We start from the raw sequence: 22,692 nt of genomic DNA, 5'->3' as shown, positions 1-22,692 counted from the left end.
CTATTTACCAAATCCAAAGAACATTTCTTGGTTGTTTCTATTCTAAGAAAGTGCAGTTCAACCAATTTTATAGATACCACAAAAGCAGAATCTGACTTTTCAAAATTATGGATTTTGCTTTTTTTTTTTTTTTTTTTTTTTTAATTTTTTATTTATTTATGATAGTCACAGAGAGAGAGAGAGAGAGAGAGAGAGGCAGTGACATAGGCAGAGGGAGAAGCAGGCTCCATGCACCGGGAGCCCGACGTGGGATTCGATCCGGGGTCTCCAGGATCACGCCCTGGGCCAAAGGCAGGCGCCAAACCGCTGCGCCACCCAGGGATCCCTGGATTTTGCTTTTATAAACATTGTTCTTCTCAAGGGCTTGAACATTTCTCTCAATACCTCTGTTTCTTACTCTGCTTTGACTTATAAAAGTATCTGAAAGCCTTCAGGATTACTCTGGCAAGTGCTTACCAAACAAGGGAAATTTTTTTTTTTTTTGAGTACAGGTAATTCTTTGTGATCTTTTAATAGGAAATGAAAGACCTAGAAGTTAAACTTTTTATTTAAGGAATATTTAAGTCTTTCAATTTTGAATGAAATAATTTAGAAAGGGCTTTTTAAAAATTTAATTTTTTAAATTTATTTTTTTGAGGGGCTTTTTTTTTAATAACTTTGAAAGATCTAAATAGGACATATGGTTCATTATCCCTTGTAATGAGGGAATGAAGAACATGAAAAAATGAAAATGAAATAGAGAATCTTAACTCTGTTTTCAACTAATGATTAGATCAATTTTTATCAGAGTTAGTAGTAAAATAAGTGAATTATCTGTATCTGCATTATTAAGAAATAGCTATAGTCAGTAACATGGTTAAATAATACAAAGCCATATCTATGAAATTGAGATGCTTATCTAAAATATCTAACTTTTTTGTGAATTTTGAAGCCTTTAATTCCTGACTTTCTGTTTAATATTTGTTTGAGACATTAATCCCTTGAAATGTGACTGCACATATGTTCATTTTCATGCTCATTTTACAGGAGTATTACTAAAGTATAGAACTTAATTTTAAAATCATTTTTAAAAGTGTCTCTTTTTTAAAAGTGAAATGTGATTTTTAGTATCTGGTAGTAAAGATAAAGACCTACGACTTAACAATAGAAGGGAAAGTTGTGGAACAGCTTTCCTGTGGTTTGGTAATACAGTCATTGAAGTTATTAATATGCCTCATGATAATTTTTTGTGTGCACTCTGATAATAAAGAACTTTGGGGATCCCTGGGTGGCGCAGCGGTTTGGCGCCTGCCTTTGGCCCAGGGCGCGATCCTGGAGACCCAGGATCGAATCCCACGTCAGGCTCCCGGTGCATGGAGCCTGCTTCTCCCTCTGCCTGTGTCTCTGCCTCTCTCTCTCTCTCTCTGTGTGTGTCTGACTATCATAAATAAATAAAAATTTCAAAAAAAAAAAAAAAGAACTTTGAGGGATGTCTGGGTGGCTCAGTGGTTGAGCCTCTGTCTTTGGCTCTGGTTGGGTTCCTGGGGTCGAGTCCTGCTTCGGTCTCCCCATAGGGAGTCTGCTTCTCCCTCTGCCTGTGTCTCTGCCTCTTTCTGTGTGTCACTCATGAATAAATAAATAAAATCTTAAAAAAAAAAAACTTTGAAAAAATATATGTGGTAAATATTATTAAGGTTGCAGTTGAGGTATTCCTTGGAACTGTTCAGCCCATGGTATGTACTTCTAAAAGGTTAAAACTTAAATAGTTCTCTACTGTGTTTCAACTGAGCATTCTGGTTTGGTGCTTTGATTGATAGTTTCATTCAAATATTTACTGGATATTTTTTCTTTTAGCATGTTTTTCTCTACACACTGACAAATGAGTAATTGTGGGTCAGTCTTGATATGAGTCTACAAACCTGCTTTAGTAATTATAGTCACTCTCCTCAGCTCACTTTTTCCTAGATTATGCAGCAAATGTGCTATATAAGAACATTCACTGTTCTGAGGCCCTGATGTAAAAGAAATAAATAAATGAGGTCTACTACCTGGGCATCCCTGATTAAAAGCCCTAAACTGTGAGTGTATTTTCAGTTGAAGTCATAGGCTTAAGATTTTAACCTAATTTGTGTTTAACTCTCTTAAGTGTGATGGAACATAAATCCATTAAAACCAAAGGGGAATGATTTCTCTTCAAAGGCACTTGGCATGTTGTTCTGGCATAAACATAACATTGAGAAGTCCCTTGCTGATCTCCCTAATTTCACTCCCTTTCCGGATGAGTGGACAGTGGAAGATAAAGTCCTGTTTGAACAAGCCTTTAGTTTTCATGGGAAGAGCTTTCACAGGATTCAGCAAATGGTATGGTAATTTTGGTTTTACTGTAATTCATACCTGAAAGATACGCTGTTATTAAACACATACAAGGAAGTTTTCAGTCTAATTTAATTTTTTAAAATATTTGATGTTTAAAATACCTATATATTTGCATATATCCTATTTTTGATAACTACTGCATGACAGTTATGTGCTGTTTCATTGTAATAGATTATGTTTCATTATGACTTAAGTATATATATATTAAATGTGTTCTAGGAAAACAAAGCAAAATTTCAATTTTATTTTTAAACGTTTCATTTTTAATATTAGGATTTTATTTTTTAATTTATATTCCTTTGGATATGAAAATCAATTTTTAAAAACTCTGTATTTCAATATTGTACAGAGGCACTGTTGCTTTTAAGGAGAAACAGTCTATTTCTAGTTTTTAAATTTTTAGCATTGTGTCAAAAGAATAAACCTGAGAAGTTGCTGTATTAGAATCTTTTAACCTCAATGGATGAAAATTAGATTATGTTTGCAAATATTTCTAAGTGTTCTCGGTAATTGAAGAGAGCCTTTTTGATTGGGAGTATGTGTCCTTGTTTGCTAGCATGACAAATCAGGGCATGATGATTAGTCATTTTAATACCCAGAGACTTTATTTGGTAGCTAAAGTCTGATTGTATTATTTATCATCTTAAAACCTGGATTTAAGACAAAATGATTTAAAAAATTCATTGTCAAAAATTGAATAGCTTTTCTTGAAAACATGATGCTAAGTGACAAAAGCCAGACATAAAAGGTCACATACTATATGATCCCAATTATATGAAATGTCCAGAATAGACAAATCCATAGAGATAGAAAGTAGATTACTTGTTGCCAGAGGATGGAGTAAGGGAAGACCAGGTGATGACTACTAATATTTCGTTTTGAAGTTATGAAAATGTCTGGAATTAAATAGTGATGGTTGCATAATTTAGTGACTATGCTAGAAACTACTGAATTGTACACTTTGGTGAATTTTCTGGTATGTAAATTATGTATCAATTTAAAAATTCTAATTTATAGAGGTAGGAAGAAAAGAGTAACTCTTGAAAAATAAGTATCTAATGCTACTTGTACTAGGGACATCTGGGTGTTTGATACCATGTTTGTGACATTCTTCTCTCCCCTTCCCCTCTCAGAACAAATAGGAATATTCATTCGGAAATGTCAATGACATAGGTGTGGTGGGTTACTATGCCTGTAACAGTACTTTTTAATTCTATAATTCATCAAAATGTACCCATGAAAAAATTTTTTCATCTATGCCTTTAAGTATCAAAGAATAATATCAGAAATATTATTCTTCTATTAATCAAAGTTTACGAATTAAACTTGCTGATATTAACATGACTCCTTTTTTTCAAGCTTCCAGATAAGACAATTGCTAGCCTTGTAAAATATTACTATTCCTGGAAAAAAACTCGATCCAGGACCAGCTTGATGGATCGCCAGGCTCGTAAACTAGCCAATAGACATAATCAGGGTGACAGGTAAGTTGGATGCCTTCATATAGTTATATTGTTAGAGACACTGTATTGGATTGCTTACATTTCCTAAGGCAAAAAAAATTATATCACAAGACATTGTAAATACTTCTTAACCTTACATTCATGTTTTGGCTCTGGCAGGAAGAGTTGAATGATCAGAAATCTTACTAGTAAGGACTTTCTTTAAATCTTTAACAGTTAATCATAGCCAGCAAACACTGCAATTGAGTTACATTTGAGTTATGTTTAATTGTACTTGCAAGTGCTTCCTTTTAGTATTGATATATTCAGTACATATATTTAGAATACATTAAGGAACAGATTCTCTAGAACATGCTCTTTCCATAATTGCCTGAGTATAATTACCTGAATAACTGAAGTCTATATTATTGTAGCTGTATCTTTCTGGTGGTATAAAATCATTTTGCTTCCTGGTGTTTGTCTTTATTCTCACAACTGGAGAAATGAAATAATAAGTATTATATCAAATTAATATATGTGTTCTCTTTCTCAAATGATACTGTTTCTAAATATCTTCCCTACTGGGTCTCTATTTTTTAAGTAGACATGTTTGCTAACACGAGTCTATATGCCCAAAAAGATACTTGTTTCTAAATGCTACAGAAATCTAAATTATAGAAGGTCATCTTCCCAAGGACAGCTCTTATTTAGTGAACTTATTAGCAAAGTATATTGCAATTTGATAAGAGCTGTGGAATAGAATAAAAAGAAGAGAATTAAGTTTACTAATCTTTGTTTCTTCCCAGTGATGATGATGTGGAAGAAACACACCCAATGGATGGAAATGATAGTGATTATGATCCAAAAAAAGAAGCCAAGAAAGAGGTAATGATGATCATTAGAGTGCTTATAATTGTTCTACAAATCCATGCCAAAAAGAATGAATCGTACTTCATGTTAAGAAAAACGTTTTTATATAATGGTGTAGGAAGAAGTAAATTTCAATGTTAGAGGTTTTTTGGCCAAAAAGTAATATCTAGAACTCCCAGTTAACCAGTAGTTGGAATAATTGGGTTATCTCCTCTACTCAGAAGTACAAAAGCCCTGCCACAATCTCTAGTCTTTAATCCAGAGAAAAGAAATAAAACCACCCTCAGATGATATAGTAGGAGTTGTAGTATAGTATAAATTTAAGTTTTCTGGTTTTGTTACCCAGTGTTTCTTAAAAACACTTATTCCATATTTTAGCAAATTAGAAATTACAGATCTTCCTCAACTTACGATCAGGTTACATCTCAATAAACTCATTGATAACCGAAAATATTGTGTCAGAAACTCACTTAATATGCCTGATCTAGCAAATGTCATCACTTAGCCTCCTCTGCCTTAAACGTACTCATTAGCCTACCGTTGGGCAAAATCATCTAACACAGAACTTGTTTTATAATCAAGTGTTGAATATTTCATGTAATTGAACACTGTACTGAAAGTGAAACACAGAATGTTGTAAATGTATACATGTTGTCAGTGTACCAGTTGTTCTCGTGATCCCATGGCTGACTGGGAGCTACAGCTCACTTTCACTGCCCAGCATCATGAGAGAGCATTGTATCGCATATTGCCAGCTCGGAAAAGAAGAAAATTCGAAGTATGATTTCTGTTCAGTGCCTGCCTGTGGCTTTCACACCATCGTAAAGTTGAAAAATTGTAACTGGGGACATCATAAGTTGGGGATAATATGTAGTAGCGATACACTGACAGCAGTTAAATAAAATAAAAAAAGCCATTCCTCAAAATGATGATAATGATGACTTAGAATCACTAGGAAAAGACTAAATTGATATACATACTCATTAACAAAGGCAACTAATTACATAATTGTAAAAAATAGACCAAATATTGAAGGGTAAAGGCTTTTGAGTATAAACAGGTGTGGAATCTGAAGATCAGGTTGGGACACAGAATGTGACTACTGACCCCCATTCCTCAGTGCCATTGGCCCATTCTGGCCCTTGTCATGATCTTAACTCTTTCATCAATGACATTTTAAGGATCCTACTCCTACCTCAATTTGTTATTTTACTGATTTTCTTGTTACTGCTGAATCTTCTTAAATTACTTGATTCCTTCATCCCCCCCACCCCCATCTATCTTGTTCCCTGAGCTATAGACAAAGTGATTCACTACTTAAATTGTTCTCTTCCCAGGTTCTCTAACTTCCCATTTCCCTATCCTGCTATACCTTCCCTGACCCTGTAGGCCCACAGTGCTGGGTCCATTGCTTGCTATTCTTGGTCTAAGAGGTGCAGCAAGAGAAAATGGCACAATCATGTAAATTGCTGCTACTTAGAAAAAATGGTGTCAGATCTCAGTGTAGTCCTTACGCCTCCCAGTGTTTAACCTCTAAGACTCAGTGTTTTCCCTTGGTAAAATGAAAATAATAGGATTGTTTGGGAATCAAAGAGGTAATATGTATAGAAGCACTTCTTACAGTACCCAGTATGTAGTAAATCTTGATTAAACAGTACTGTTGTTTTATTCATTATTTGAGCAAGTATTTGAACATGCATCCCTTTCTGCCCACCACCTACCATCCTCCACTCCTGGAAACTTGGCAGGCAACTTCACAGAAAATACCTTCTCCCTAACATTTGTGCTATTCTACTACCCTTTCCATCTGAGTGTGTTTCTACTTAGAACATTAGAATTACTGTCTTTTGCCCCCTGGGCTATACACTTCTTGAAATTGGGGAGTGAGTTACAATGTACATCTTTTATCTCCTGGCACTTTGTGTAGTACTCATTGTCTACTTGCTTGCCAATATTTGATACGATCAGACTTTTAAAAATGTTATAAATCTATTAATATGAAATGGTACTCAGGAACATTTAACAGAATGAAGTCTGCCTGAATGCCTCTCTCACAGTAACAAAGATCCCGTCCCTTGTTTGATCCTGTCTATCCCCTCATGTCGCGTCTAGGTCTTGTCCCATCATCTATCCCTCTCTACTCCTTATTTTTGACCTTTTCATTGCAGCCCAAATTGTGCTCACGTCTTCTGTGTAGAAGCGTAATTGGCTCTTTGCCAGTCTAGAAAGAACTCTACCCCCTTCCTACTACTTCACTCTTGACTTGGCTTTATCAGCCTCTTGTTTTCACTTTACCGAAACTGCTGACAGAGGTCAATAGTGACCTACTGCCACAGCCAGTGATTGATTGTTTATTGTATGCTGCTTGTGCTTTCTATATCATCTCAAGTTACTGGTCCCTCCCTTCTTCCTGAAAATCTCTTCTTTGACTTTGTAACACAATTCTGTAATTTTTTTTTTCTGCTCCAGTGACCTAGTTTATTTTTCAGATTTATTTAAATTCTAGTTAATTGATATATAGTACAATATTAGTTTCGGGTGATTCTGTGATGCTTGTCTACTTTTTTAACTGCTATGTCTCAATTTTAGTGACTTTTTTTCTTTTTTTTTAAGATTTTATTTATTTGTTCATGAGAGAGAGAGAGAGAGAGAGAGAGAGAGAGAGGCAGAGACACAGGGAGAGGGAGAAGTAGGCTCCACGCAGGGAGCCTGATGTGGGATCCCAGGTCTCCAGGATCACGCCTTAGGCTGAAGGCAGGCACTGAACCGCGGAGCCACCCAGGCTGTCCAACTTTTTTCTTAATTATTATTTTATACTATACTATTCTATACTTTCTCGATTCTGTTTATTTTGTCATTGTTTTTAATTTTCTCTCTCAACTATAAATTTTGTCATTTCTGTTCTGTGCAACTGCCTTATTTTTAGGTTTTCATCTCTTCTCTGAATTATTGGAATTTTCTGTCTCCCCTTCTGGCCTTCAGACTCCACACCACCCCTTCCAGTCTGTTCTTTAACCCTGTTTCCAAAGCAATCTTCTTAAGACCAAATTTACTGCTTGCAACCCTCCCATGGCTTTGTCTGTAGGATAAGGATAAAACACAAAGCTCTCTAGTGAAGCATTCCCCACCCCACCCCACATATTTCAAATTACTAACAGTGTTTTAGATAAGTCTTTTAGTTCCTGGCCTTTGTCCTGTGGTTATGTGGTTCTTTTTTTCTGGTATTCTCTTCTCAAATCTGCCTAGGAAATTTCCTCAAAGCTCTGTAAGATGTAACTTCTTTATGAGATTTCTCCTGTGCTTTATCTTGAATTGACCCCCACCTTATTTTTCTTTAAATCTATTGCAATGCTCATTGAGGTGAGCGTTACTCATTTACTTAGAGTCTCCTCTCTTCTGCCTGCCTGTCCGTTTGTGGTAAGCTCTTGAAGAGCAGGAATCCTGTCTACCTGCAAAAACGGAAACAAAGCAAGCATTCAGTCAGATGTATTTTATTTAGTAAATGAGAATACACATCATAAACATGTTATTTACTGTACAAATGTAAGACATTAGGGATTTGAATCTAGTTATCTAGAGAACCTATGTATGTGTAATACTGTTCTGTCCAACTATGTGAGTTGATACATATGCATTTGGTCTTTTGTTTGCCTGTAATCTTATGCTATTAGCATGAGGAAAGTCTGTTAAAAAATGTTAGAAGGAATCCTCCAGATGGTGGTCTAGGGCAGGCACTGTATGTCCGCAGCTACATTCATTCCTCTGCTCTTTCACAAATGATAGGGACACAGGCAGAAATGATACTGTGTTATTGCCTTTAACACAGATTTACATACCTGCTTCTGCACATTATTGACTCATTATGTAGAAGGTTTTTTATGAACTTTTAAAAATTGTTAATTATGTATTATCATAGAGTATGTAGAGTTTAAAGAAGAATAACCAGCTTCTCTTATCTCTGAGCTTAAGAAACAGAAGCGCTGTGTGTATGTTTCCTTAATTGTACCCTTCTCTCCAGAGAGAACCTCTGTCCTGAAAAGGGAACCCTGTCCTGAACTGTATCAATTTTTTTTATAGTTTTATCACATATGTATGTGTTTCTGACCAACTGTCATTGAGTTTTGTCCATTTCAAACTTTATTTAAATGGAATCCTATTGTATGTTTTTCAGCTACCTGCATTTTGTTGTTGCTGTTGTCTAACATGTTTCTTGCAGTTCATATTCATCGCTGTATTACAGTATTCTGTTGTATGCATATGCCACAACCATTTCTAATCAATGGGCATCATTTCCGGTTTTTTATTATTGTGCACAATACTGATAAGAATATACTCTGAGTACACCTATATATGAATTCCTTTGGAATAATGCTTCTTAGGTTTAGTAGGTTTAGTATTGCCCCCATAAGAGGCATTTAGAAATTAAGGAGGGGGTCTTTTCATTATTACATGATTGTAGGGCACCACTGGCATATGGTGGGAAAGGTATTCCAACTCTCCTGAAATGTATGGCAAAAGATTTGTTCCACCAAAATACCGCCAGTGACTTACTGAGTAAATAATGCACTGGAAAAAAAAAAATAATGCACTGGGAGTGTTTGGAATGGAATTACTATAGGGTTATAACTATGTTCACCTTTGCCATTACCTGGTAAAGTTGACCCTTAACACAGATTTGAACTGCTTACGTGCATATATTTTCAGTAAGTACAGTACTGCATAGTTATTTTCTTTTCCTTAAGATTTTCTTCATAACATTTTCTTTTTTGTAGCTAAGTTTATTATAAGAATACAGTATGTAGTATATACAGGCTACAAAAAATGTGTTGATATGTGTTGTCAGTAAGGTGTCTGGTAACAGTAGGCTTTTAGTAATAATTAAGTTTCTGAGGAGTGAAAAGTTATAAACAGATTTTTGATTGCAGGGAAAGTCAATGCCTCCATCCCCTGCATTATTCAAGGGTCAGTTGTACTTCTGTTGGGCCATGAGAGTAGTTATTATCTACTTCAATACTTGATATAATCGCTTTTTTTTTAAATCAGACTTTTAATAGATCACAAATTTGGTAATATGAAATGGTACTATCGTTTTCTCAATTTCATTAGATTCTGTTTATTGTCTATTGTGTCTTTTAAAAAAATGCTATTTGTATTTGTTTGCTTGTTTTTTACCTCCTTTCTTATAGGATTGTTTTTTGTCTTAAAGACAGAATGTATAAAAGTTTTTTCTCTTATTGAATTCTTTATGCATTCTGGATACTAATCTCCTAGTTAAATGTGTTGCAATATCTTTTAGCAGTTTGTGGTTTATCTTTTTACTCTTTATATGCTTATGATGAATAGCTACATCAGAAGCTTGTACAGACTTAAATTTCAGTGTTCTTTTATATTTTCTAATTTAAGCTTTAAATTTTGCTTTTTATACTTAAGTCCTTGATCTCTCAGTAATTAAGGTTTGTTTATGTTGTGAGGTAGAAATCCATTTTTATTTTTGTTTTCTAATATGGAAGTGAGTTCATCTCTTTCAGCTGGTCTACAATGTCAGCTTTATCATATATGAGGTTTTTATATACACCTGACTGTCTATTCTGCTCCTCATCAGTTAAATATCCCTCGTCAGTCCCACAAAGTCTTAATTAGTGTAGCTTTATAATAAATCTTGATAGCTGCTAGGTTAATTCCCCCTGCTTGGTGGTGGTTTTTAAAGAGTAAGTAGTTGGCTGTTCTTGGACGTTTGCTCTTAAAGCTTATCCATTCCTAGAAAAAAAAAAAAAAGCCCTAATAGATATTCTATTGAATCTACATATACAAGAAAAGTGGAGATACATATAAGGAGAAAAGAAACCTTTGTGTAATTTATTTGTAGGTAAGTTTGCATTTTCTGTGAAGAAATGTATGTTATCTGAAAATAATAGTTTTATTTCTTTTCATTCTTACATACCTTTTATTTCTTTCCCTACTTAACTAATTAAATTCATCTTTATAATGTTGAAAAGAAGTTATGATAACAAATATTTTTACCTTATTCCTAATTTTAGAGAGTTTTTTTTTTTTTTTTTTTAATGTTTCAGTATCAGCTGGAAGGTAATTGAAGCTTTTCAGCTCACTCACATGACTGGTAGTAGTTGATATGCTAACTGTCAGCTGGCACTCCTCTCTAGCCTGGTGGTCCATGAGTAATCTGGCTTCTTACCACGGGTTGGTTTTCTCCAAAGCATTCATTCTGAATGTACTAAGTGGAAACTACCCAGCCACTTCTGGCCTAGCCTTGGAAGTTATTCAACATCACTTCTGTTGCATTCTGTGGGTTATAAGTGAGTTCTGAAGTTGGTCCAGAATCAAGGGGAGGGGATGTAAATCCTCGCTTCTCAGTTGCTGGAATGTTGAGGATTTTGATAACATGTTTTAAAACCTACAAGCCTAGGATACAGAATTTCCATAAATGTTTTTCCATGTGTGTTTGAGAAGAATATATACTCTTTCAGTTACAGGATTCTGCATGTGTCTGTTAATTAGAGCTTGTCAGCTCTGTATTTGAAATCTATTTTCTCTTACTGCTTGCCTTGCTGATGTGGTTTTTGTTGTTTATCTGATCAATTAATGGAGAAGTGATACTCTTTCAAAGCTGTTGTTATTAGATGCATAGAAGTCTAGAACTTTTTATTTTGCTATTCAATTGAACCTTTTATCAATATGTGTCTCTAGAAGAATGCATTTTAAACCGAGGTCTCAAAAATTTTTAACGTATTTTGTAATGTCTTCTGCTTTAAAAATCATTTTGTCTGATGTAACTGCCATCTTTTCTTAGTATTAAATTTTTGCCTGGCATATCTTTATTTTCTTTCAACATTTCTATGACCTCCCAATTTAAGTGTGTGTCTTTATAAGGAGGAAAAGGTAGGATTTTATAATTTACCTGGAGACTTTAATCCCTTTATATATCGGTCATGATCACTGATATATGTATTTTTGCCTTTTCTAGTTTTCCCCTCCTTAATGGCTTGTTTTTTTCTTTTCTTTTCTCTCTCTCTCTCTCTCTTTTTTTTTTGTTTGCATTAAGACTTTATCTCCCGTTCCATTTTGTTATTTTCCACTAGTTAGAATATTTCTTTTTTTTTTTTAGTTGAAATATTTCTATATTTGTCTTCTTATTGTGTACCCTGGAAGTTTTTCCTGTTTTTGTTATTATTCTTTTAAGATTTTATTTATTTATTTGACAGAGAGATAGCATACATGCGGACAGAGGCAGAGGGAGAAGCAAGCTCCCCACTAAGTAGGAACCTCGATGCAAGGTTTAATCCCAGGACTCTGGGATCATGACCTGAACTGAAGGCAGACATGTAACTGACTGAGCCAGCTGGGCACCCCTTTTTCCCCACTTACTTAAAGTCTAATATTGTTTGTTTATTTTTAATGACTTTCTGATTAATATTGGCCCTTAGAATGCTTTGACTTCAGTCACTACTCTCCTGATTTATATGGTATTTTTGTCCAGTTTTAGTTACATCTTGTTTTTTAAAATCGCTCAGAGGTATAGTCATTGTTTACATACATGTTTAAAATTCACTCATCTTTCTTTCTTGAATCTTAGACCTTTCTTCAAAAATCACTTCCCCTTTTCCTGAAGTATATATTGTACAAGTTAATTTAGTGAGAGCCTGTCACTGATAAATAGTGTTGGTATATCCAAAATGTCTGTTTCTCATTTGTTCTTGAAACCCTGGTTTGCTGGTGTTAGAATCCTAGGTTGACAGTTATTCGAAGATGATATTCTCCTGCTTCTGATTTCTGTCATTGCTGCATGCAGAGAGGTCTGCTGCCGGGCTAATTATTATTCCTTTAGAGACAGTTTGTCTTTTCTCTTTCTCTGCTTTTATGGTCTCTTCTTTGTCTTTAGTGAGTATAACTAATGTACCTGAGTGTGGAGTTGTTTTTGTTGTTTTGTTTTGTAAACTAATTTTGCATTCATTGTACTTCTTGAATTACCTATGTCTTAAGTTCTATAAAATTCTCACTTGTTGCCTCTTTGAATATTGTGTCTTCCTTATTCTCTCTATTCATTCTTTTGGGAATGCTTTTAAAAGTCTAATGGAGTTTCACATGTCTCTTAACCACTCATTTTCCATTTTTTTGTCTTCCCATATTTCTGTACTACACAAATTGTGGTTATTTTTATCATATATACATTCTAAGTCACTGCTGTTCTTTTGATCTCTGTCTCATCTGCCAAGTAACCCATCCACTGAGTTTTTAATCTTATGTATAATATTTTTTTATTTCTAGTTGTTCCGTTTGGTTCTTTTGCATATCTGCTTGGTCAGTTTTGATAGACTCCTAAAAAAATATTCCATATTTTCAATTGTGTCATTTATCTTTTTATGCACATGTAACACATTTATTGTATTCTCTTTATCCAGTAATTCTAGTATCTGCAGTCTTTGCAGATCTAATTCTATTGTTTGCTTCTGCTGTCTCTCACTCATGGGACTTGTTTAGCAATTTGTGGTTGGGAACTCATTTTCCTTGGAACATACTCATGGAAAATTTTTGAGACCTGGATTTAAAATGCATTCTTCTAGAGACACTTTGCATTTGCTTTTGCTAAGTGTTTGAAGGCCCTAAACCTGAGACACTTTAAATTTCTGATTTGGAATTTTTCAAGCCAGACAGTTCATATAAATTTAGTCCCCAAACCAGCTTTAATGTTGGCCTGTGATGACAGATTCTCAGGGAAGAATTTGGGGGGTTTCTCTTCCTTTTCATTCAGGTAAGGATGAGATAGCCATGTCTCTCTTTAATCATCTTCTTTCTTGGGCACCTGGGTGGCTCAGTTGGTTAAGCATCTGCCTTTGGCTCAGGTCATGATCCCAGGGTCCTGGGATTGAGTCCCCCATTGGGCTCCCTGCTCCGTGGGGGGCCAGCTTCTGCCCCTCCCTCTCCCTCTTGCTCCCTCTGCTTGTGTTCTCTCTCTGTCAAATAAATAAATAAAATCTTAAAATAAATAAAATCTTTTTAAAAAATCATCCTCTTTCTCAACAGGACAGGAGCATTTTTTTCTACTTTGCACAATGATAGCTATCCTTCTAAAGGTCTGGCTTTGTTTCCTGTGACCTACACCTGTTGTTCATTGAAGCCTGGGCCTTTGGCAAATGCCAGCTCCTGCATACTCACTTAGGTCCTTGGATTCCTGCTTTCTCATTATTTCTGGTCTCAGAAATTTTCTCACTTCCCTCCCACTTCAGAATTAAATTTTTAAAGATGTTTTAAAGAAAAATACATGGTCTGGCAATTTTAGGAGTGCTACACTGGGAGGAATTTCTTTGAACATCAGGTTTGCCATGTGTTGCTTTGAGTTAGGTGTTAAGCAGTGAAGTGGATTATGCTTCATTATACAGTTGTTTTATGACTTTTACTCAGAGCTCCTTTTCTAAAGAATTGGAGCATTAAATCTAATCAGTTGAAATTAGATTGCCATTCAACCTAATGGGCACCATTTCAAATGGATTCCTGTCTCAGAAACACAGAATGACATTGTATTTTTATATCACACTTTAAGAATATTGCAAATAGTAATGAAATCCTACTTAAGAGTTCATGGTGATTATTATTCAAACTGTCCTAACCTCTTTCAAAATACAAATTCACCTTTTATTCACAGATAGATTTATAGTTTAGAAATGTCAAGATTAAGATAATTCTGTGTCCTTTTTTAATCTTTAGAGGCATAGTTCTCTTTCAACATCTCTGAAGTGAGAATGAAGTGTTATCTGCCACTTGCTATAATTCCTAATTTTCCCCTTTTTAGTTTTCCTGAAAATCTGCACTTAATAAGTTACAGCTTTTTTTTTTTTGATTCTTTATTGCTGAGGGAAAATATATTCCACATTAAAGCAAACAAGAATAGTTTAGAGTCCAACTTATTTTTTCATTTGTTGTAGTCCTCTGGGATAGAAACCAAACATTTTGAGTGGATTAATCAAGATACATTATGTTGTGTGCTTATTTTCCCCCAGTTGATAAGCGCAGTGTGTGGTATGTGTGAACTTGTACATAATGTCATTGGTTAGAAGTATTTTTTAGGTGTACTTAGTGTAGCAGATGCTTCCAGTTATAGACTGTCTTCAGTTTATACATGCCTGAAAACCATGTATCTTTATTCTTTTAGGGTAATACTGAACAACCTGTCCAAACTAGCAAGATTGGACTTGGAAGGAGAGAATATCAGAGTTTACAACATCGCCATCATTCTCAGCGATCTAAGTGCCGTCCACCTAAGGGCATGTACTTAACCCAGGAAGATGTGGTAGCTGTTTCCTGTAGTCCCAATGCAGCCAACACCATCCTGCGGCAACTGGACATGGAGCTGATCTCTTTAAAACGTCAGGTATTCTATAAAAATCATATTTTTAATGATTCTGTCTATTCTGTTTATCCACTTTTAAAACCTTAGTAAACGAGTTTTTTTTTAAGGGTTTTTAAAAAAATTATTTATTTATTTATTCATGAGACACACACACACAGAGGCAGAGACACAGGCAAGAGGGAGAAGCAGGCTCCATGCAGGGAGCTAGACATGGACTCGATCGCAGGTCTCCAGGATCACACCCTGAGCTGAAGGCGGCGCTAAACCGCCGAGCCACCTGGGCTGCCCAGTAAATGAGTTTTTTTTACAGATTTTTCTCAGCCACCCACTTCTGTAAGCTTCATTCTTTAAAATTTACCTTGTTTCCAAATTCAGAGATTCCTTTGTCTATTCTAAATTTGAATCCCAGTATTGCTACCGATTAGTTCTATGATATTGGGAAATAATGGAATTTCTCTGATATTCAATTTTATATCTGTGAAATTGAGGATAAAATAATCATCCTTCTCCTGCAGGTTGTTAGGAAGTGGTTGAGATGTTACTTGCAGATTGTTGAGCAGTGTGTGGCACATTTTAAGTGCTCAGGGAATAATGGCTGCTCTCTTTATCCTCATCATTATTGCCAATAGTAGCTGCTGTGGTATTATAAATATATCATCATAATAAACAGATTAATCATGGTTAAGAGTCAATATCTAGGGTCAGTGAACATAATTTTAACTCAAACTACATCATCTAGTTCCTGTATTACTTTGGGGGAGCTAGTTAACTCTTCTTAACTCAGCTTCCTCATCTTGAAGTATGGATACTAATATGCTTGGGAGGAATTAAACAGGGTAGTATATGAGAAGTGCTTACAACAGTGCCTAGCACACAGAAAATACTCATTAATGGTTGTTCTTGGTCTCTGGCCTTTTCGGTCATCTTTTCCTCTCTCGGTTTCTTTTGTTTTTCCTATCCCTTAGACCTAGCTACTCTTCTATGTCTGTACTTTCTTGGTATACATCAACCAGTCTTACATTATATGCAGTGATTTCTGTCGTTTTTTTAAAAGATTTTATTTATTTATTCATGAGAGGCAGAGAGAGAAGCAGAGACACAGGCAGAGGGAGAAGCAGGCCTCACAGGGGGCCTGATGCAGGACTCGATCCCGGAACCCCGGGATCATGCCCTAAGCCAAAGATAAATGCTCAACCGTTGAGCCACCTGGGTGTCCTGTGACTTCTGAATCTACTTCTCAGCCTGTGACTTTTTCCTCTCAAGCTCTGTATTGCTGTATTTCTATCTCCCTGCTAGGCATCTCATCTAACCCCTGAAAGATTATTTTCCTCTGTTCCTTGTTGAAACACGAGAATCCTCTTTGATTTATCCCTTGCCATTATTACATCCCCTAGTACACACAAACCTAAGTGGTAACCTAGTGGTGTAAGTTTATCTGAGAAATTTTCTTTAAATCAGTCTCCTCATTTTTAATCCCGTCACTACTACCTTTGTTCATTCAGCTCCTTATTTGACAATAACTCTGTCAAATAACCTCTTATTTGACAATAACTCTCTTGTTGAGTCTCCTTGCTATCCACATTCGCTGCAGCTCCATGCCACACGTTGTCGTCCATGTTACCTTCTTAAAATATCAGTATTCATCTTGAAGTTCTTCGTTAAGTTCTGCTTGCCTTTAGCAGGTTACAGCAAGGATAGGCAGGAATTGATAAGAAGACCATGCGAAGAAATTTAAAATTCATCATGAGTTAGGAAGTCACTGAAGGGTTTTACAGAGAGATGTAGCATCATCTTATTTATATTTTTCAACTTTATCTTTTTGCATTTTTTATTTTGGTAGTTGCTCTAGGAATTACACTGTGCATCCTCAGCCTAGCATCTCATGCTTGCTTAGGTATTACAGTTTGTGCCCTTAAGAGTTAATATTATACCACTATATATAAAATGTAAGAGTCTTGCAGCAGTATAGTGTGGGAGCAAGGTAGTTTTTCTCTATCCGAAACATTCAGATTTCTCTATTTCTTGACCCCGGTTACTCACCCAAACTGCTCCTATATTTCTCTTTTATTCTCCAACAAGCTTGCTTGCTTGCTTGCTTGCTTGCTTGCTCTCTCTCTCTTTCTTTTTTCTTTCTTTTCTTTCTTTCTTTCAGATTTTATTTATTTGTTCATGAGAGACACAGAGAGACTTGCCCTCAGCCAAAGGCAGACGCTCAACCACTGAGCCATCGAGGTGTCCCTTCAACAAACTTCTTGAATAAATATCTACCATATTAGCTTCCTCTGCTTTCTTACATTTCCAATCTAATTTCTGCCCCACACACCATCCCAATTCTACCCCTGGAAAAAACTATCATTAAGTTTATTAACAAATTGTCAGGTTTCATGCCCTCTTCTTTCTTATTTCTCTTGAATCTCTTACTGCTCAGTAATAGTTGACATTGACAACCCTTCTTCCTTCTTGAAATTCCTTTCCTTTGACTTTTAGGACACCAGGCTCTCTAATATATGTAGTATGTTTTTGACTGAATGCTTGGCCTTTAGTTGAACAGTGAATGTGTGCACAACTCCCGTCTTTCAAACTACAGCACTCCTTCTTTTTAGAGAACTTATAAAACGCTTTGCTTGTAATATTTTTAAAAAGGGAACATATATTTGAAAAAAGGGGGGCGGGGCTCGAGTGGTCTTGAAGTGGAGGTAGAGATGGCTGTGTCTTTCCAGGAGATGTGGTGTCTCTTGCTTGGTCTACTTCCTAGCTTCTTTTCTCCTGACTTTGCTTCATGGCCTGGGCACCCTGAGGTTCTGTCTCTACTGCCCTCACCACTGCAACCATGATCTTCTTAATGGACACCCAGAAAATTGGAATGGGATTAACAGAATATGGAATGTCTTTCCTGTCCTTTGGAGTGATTTTCTTATTTGACAAAGCACTGCTGGCTATTGGAAATGTTTGATTTGTAGCTGGCTTGGTTTTTGTAATTGGTTTACAAAGAACATTCAGATTCTTCTTCCAGAAACCTAAAATGAAAGTTACAGGGTTTTTCTTGGGTGGTGTATTTGTAGTCCTTGTTGGTTGGCCTTTGATAGGCATAATCTTTGAAATTTATGGATTCTTTATTATGTTTAAGGGCTTCTTTTTATATGGTCATTGGTGTTATAGGAAGAGTCCCAGTCTTTGGGTTCCTCTTGAATCTATTTGGAATTAGATCATTTGTAGATAAAGTTGGAGAAAGCAACATTATGGTAGAAAGACAAGTGAATTGGAGACTCATTTAAAATACTGTATTGTTTTTAAAAGTCCATTGAAGAGGGATCCCTGGGTGGCGCAGCGGTTTGGCGCCTGCCTTTGGCCCGGGGCGCGATCCTGGAGACCCGGGATCGAATCCCACGTCAGGCTCCTGGTGCATGGAGCCTGCTTCTCCCTCTGCCTGTGTCTCTGCCTCTCTCTCTCTCTGTGACTATCATAAATAAATTTAAAAAAAAAAAAAGTCCATTGAAGACTATTCAGCACAAAATTAAATGACATGGAATAGTTTGTAATGTTGTTTACAGAATTTTAAAATGTAGAGCCTACCAAGTACCAATAGCAGTTAGCCAGCAGTGAGAACAGTCTTCTAATCAAGTAATCTAAGAAGTCAGTGAGCAAACTGAAGGAGCGAAATCTGTGTTACAATACACATTGAAACTCTTGAAGGCGATTTTTAATTGCTTTTCTGCAGTGTGGGAAAACTGTGGTTGTCTGTTTCTCCTCTTTTTTCTCTTAAAGATGCAGGAGCATCTGTAGGCATTTGCTTTTTAGAAATATCCACTAGAATGGCAAAAATATTTCCAGTTGCATGGTCTCTGAAAGTGATACATGAGTTAGATTGGATTATGTTATTTTAATGCATTAAAACCAAGGAAAACCCAGTGTTGATGTATGAATGACTTTTTTTTTTTTGAAACATAGGGTTAAAATTTTTTTAATTGCTCAGTCTTTTTAAATAACATGGGAATAAAATGTGCCCAGGCATCTGTAGTCTTACTTTATCCTTTACACTACTACCTTACTTAGAGCCTATTTTTATTATAAAGGATCTTGTTTAAAGCTTTAAACTCCTTTCTTGGTTAGTCATTTGATGTGTGACATAGTGAAAGTTCACACTCTTGGGTTTACAAATTCTACTACTTTTATATCCCAGACACATTTCATAGACAGTGTCCAAACTGACTTCTCCTATACCCACTCTAGTTATCTGTTCTTCCTTTGCACTCTCTGTTGCAGTGATTGGCACCACATACACTCAGTTACTCAACCAGTGGTGAGAGTTATCCATGATTCCTCCTTCTCCCTAATTCTGCCCATCAAGTGTTTACAAACACATCTTAATTTTGCTTCCATGTTATTTCTTTTATATGTCTGTGTGCCACCACCATGATTACTTCATTCCTACTGTTTTTAATTGAAGTCCTCATCTGGATTGTTAAATTAATTTTCATCTTTTTCATTCTTTCCCATTTTCCAAATCACTAGTAGAATTATCATTCTAAAAGGCAAATAATGGTTATGTTGCTCCCTTGCTTAAAAAGTCTTTAGGTTGAGGCACCTGGGTGGCTCAGTCAGTTAAGCATCTGACTCTTGATTTCAGCTCAGGTCATGATCTCAGGGTTGTGAGATTGAGGCCCATGTTAGTTCCGAGCTCAGCACCAAGTCTACTTGTCCCTCTCCCTCTGCTCCTCCCTGCGTGCACACACACATGTTTTCTCTCTCTCTACCCCCCCAAATAAATAAATAAACAAACAAATAAATAAATAAATAAAATCTTTTTTTTAAAAAAATGTCTTTAGGCAGAATTCAAATTCTCTACTCCATGGGTACTTGGATGGCTCAGTTGGTTAAGTATCTGCCTTCCTCTCAGGTCATCCCACGGTCCTGGGATCAAGCCCTGCATTGGGTTTCCTGCTCAGTGAGAAGCCTGCTTCTCCCTTCCTCTGCCAAATAAAGAAATAAAATATTTAAAAAAAAATTTTTTTTAAATAAACAAAACAAAATTCTCTGTTCTGGCCCAGCCTAACTGCTTTCCTGTCTTCCTACATGCTGTTCTGTCTGGAAAGGCATTTCCTGCCCCAACCATGCCTAGCTGCTTAGTTCTTGTTAATCCTTTATTTTTATCTTTAAAGATTTCATTTATTTATTCATGAGAGATATATATAGAGAGGCAGAGACATAGGCAGAGAGAGCAGGCTCCTGATGCGGGACTTGATCCCAGGACCCCAGGATCACAACCTCAGCCAAAGGCAGATGCTCAACCACTGAGCCACCCAGGTGCCCCCTTGTTAATCCTTTAAAACTAAATTTAGGTGTCATCTCCTTTGGAAAACTGACCCTGTTTTCTCCATTACCCATGCCTGCTAACCCATGAATACTAGACACATGCTCTCTTCTTCTCTCTCTTCCTCCAAGTTAGGTGTTTCAGCATTTATCCTTTATATTTCTTTATTTCCCCATTAATCTATGAAATCCTTAAAGACTGAGAATTTACATTTTACCTTTGTATGGCTGACTAACCACATTTGAACCAATGTAGATTTTTACATTTTAGCTGTGTTAAGATCTCTGAGGAAAAAATTTCACAAATCTCTTTATAAATATTTGATCATACTGAAAAAAAAAAGGCAAACCAAGAAAAAGTAAACAAATGAACAAATAAAAATCATACCCCTTAATATTCTAGGTAAAGATTAATAATATTGCTAGTTGAATAGTAGTTAAAAACTTGGCATGGGTGCTCGCTTCAGCAGCACATATACTAAAAACTTGGCATAGTTCAGATTCAGGTTCTTCCTCCAGTATCTGTAGCCTAGGGAAAGTTTCTTGACTTCTCTGTGCCCTGCCTTCTACATCTGTAAAATGGTTACAGTAAAAAGTAGCATCAGTTCTGCTATAATGCTTATTTTGGAAACATGAATTTGTTCCAACACGACTGATATATTAGGGAGCAATTTGAGTATAATGTGAATTTTGCATTTGCTTATATTTGATTTTTGTCAGTGAAAAATGGCACCTAGCTGAGTACATGTCCAAACACTTTAGTTGTGTACCAGCTCCCTCAATTCATTATATGTTACGAACCATACACATTCATATCTGGTGTTAAAATTTTTCATCTGATTTCAAATAACCCTCCTTCTACCACCTCCCAGTAACTCACAAGCTGCAAATATTTGACCCTTCTATAAGCAACCTCAGATCTTTTCCAAGGTAAAGTACCATCTTTATTGTAGCATTTGTAAATTTCTTTATTATTTAGAGTGCATAAATCTGCTATCATTTTTATGAGGTTCCTATCTTGTTTTATGTGTCATTGACAATGTTTTCCAGTGTTGGGTCCCAGAATCTGTTTCCCTATAAGTTGTACGATTTTGCCTAGTAGGGTGATTTTGGAGAATGCATATGTCAGGTTATAGCTGTCAGGTTATAGCAGAACTGATTATATTTACTTCACATTATAGTTGTGAGAATTATTATATGTGAAGCACCAACAATGATGCTTAACCTAATAAACACCTAATATTATCCATTCTCATCATTATTATTTTTATTGGAATAATCATTTTTATCAAAACATTATGGTAATGAGAAATATTGATGGAATGTAATTCCTCTATATACCATTTGTCTTAAGAGACATTGTTAAAAGATACTCAGATACTATGATTTGTAGACTGTTTATTAGCCTATTAGAGACATATTAGTTTTATATATAATTAGTTGATTGATTAGTGGATATATAGTAGTTGATGTGGATATTAGTTGAATGGCCTCAAGTGTGATAAAATGTAGTGTCTGTCCTCCTGAAATTTAAGATTTTGGTATATATCTCATATCCTTTTCATTTATTGAGTAATCATACATTTACCTAAGTATGTGATCTGATTTATTTTGTTAAAGGTTCAGAATGCTAAGCAAGTAAACAGTGCACTTAAACAGAAAATGGAAGGTGGAATTGAAGAATTCAAACCTCCTGAGGTATGTTATTGAAGAATATATGTGACTAAGTATGTGAAATCTTATTCTCTGACCTAGTATTTACTATTTTGGTCCCATGTGGTGCTAATACTTTGAAGATGTCATAGTGTGGGTGATTTGTCATGTCTCTATTTTCTCATTTAGACTTTTGAGACTTGGCTAATGATTTAAGTGAAGTCATTTCTTTCCTACCCATAGCAATTCATATCAAGCAAAGTAAGTAGGAAAAAACAGCTATACAGGTAGGCCCAGGGCACATGAAAATAGAAAGTAATTGAAGAGCAAGCCAGTACATTTCTGGGTCTGCAGCAATGTTTGCTCAAAGCCTTTTCCTAACTGTGTGAATTGGTAACACAACAAGAAAAAAAAAAAAAAACACAAGAAAGGGAGCTTACTTAGCAATTTTAATAATTTTTTATTTTAATATACTTGTCTTTTGTGACTCAGATTTTCAGCTAGGATTTTAGTATGTGAGTTAATTAATATTCTTGTACTACTTGAAAATGTGAAATTGAAAAACAAGATGTAGATTAACTTTTCTCAAGTCTTTCTCCTGTTTCCTCTGAAACGTAATATATATTTTATATGTGTGATAATTATAGGAGTACTTAAATGCCCATAAAGTCCAATCAAGTCTTTTAATAGAAACCTCTA

At 35.6% G+C, this 22,692-nt stretch overlaps 1 protein-coding gene and 1 pseudogene across 4 annotated transcripts in view; both read left to right on the top strand.

Moving 5' to 3' along the window:
- Positions 1 to 22,692, top strand: part of RCOR3 (REST corepressor 3) — a 53,468-nt gene that overhangs the window by 11,757 nt on the left and 19,019 nt on the right. For all 4 annotated transcript variants that reach the window (XM_055319196.1, XM_055319195.1, XM_055319194.1 and 1 more), the window contains 5 exons: positions 2,179 to 2,340; positions 3,715 to 3,839; positions 4,604 to 4,682; positions 14,833 to 15,051; positions 21,961 to 22,038. In XM_055319196.1, the coding sequence (XP_055175171.1) occupies positions 2,179 to 2,340; positions 3,715 to 3,839; positions 4,604 to 4,682; positions 14,833 to 15,051; positions 21,961 to 22,038 (663 nt within the window). The remainder of the gene's footprint in view (positions 1 to 2,178; positions 2,341 to 3,714; positions 3,840 to 4,603; positions 4,683 to 14,832; positions 15,052 to 21,960; positions 22,039 to 22,692) is intronic.
- Positions 17,861 to 18,305, top strand: LOC129505771 (vesicle transport protein GOT1B-like; annotated as a pseudogene).

Source organism: Nyctereutes procyonoides, unplaced genomic scaffold, assembly GCF_905146905.1.
Source record: "Nyctereutes procyonoides isolate TBG_1078 unplaced genomic scaffold, NYPRO_anot_genome, whole genome shotgun sequence".
Lineage (NCBI taxonomy): Eukaryota > Metazoa > Chordata > Mammalia > Carnivora > Canidae > Nyctereutes > Nyctereutes procyonoides.
Note: the sequence above shows the minus strand (reverse complement) of the source record. Positions and strands in the feature narration are given on the sequence as shown.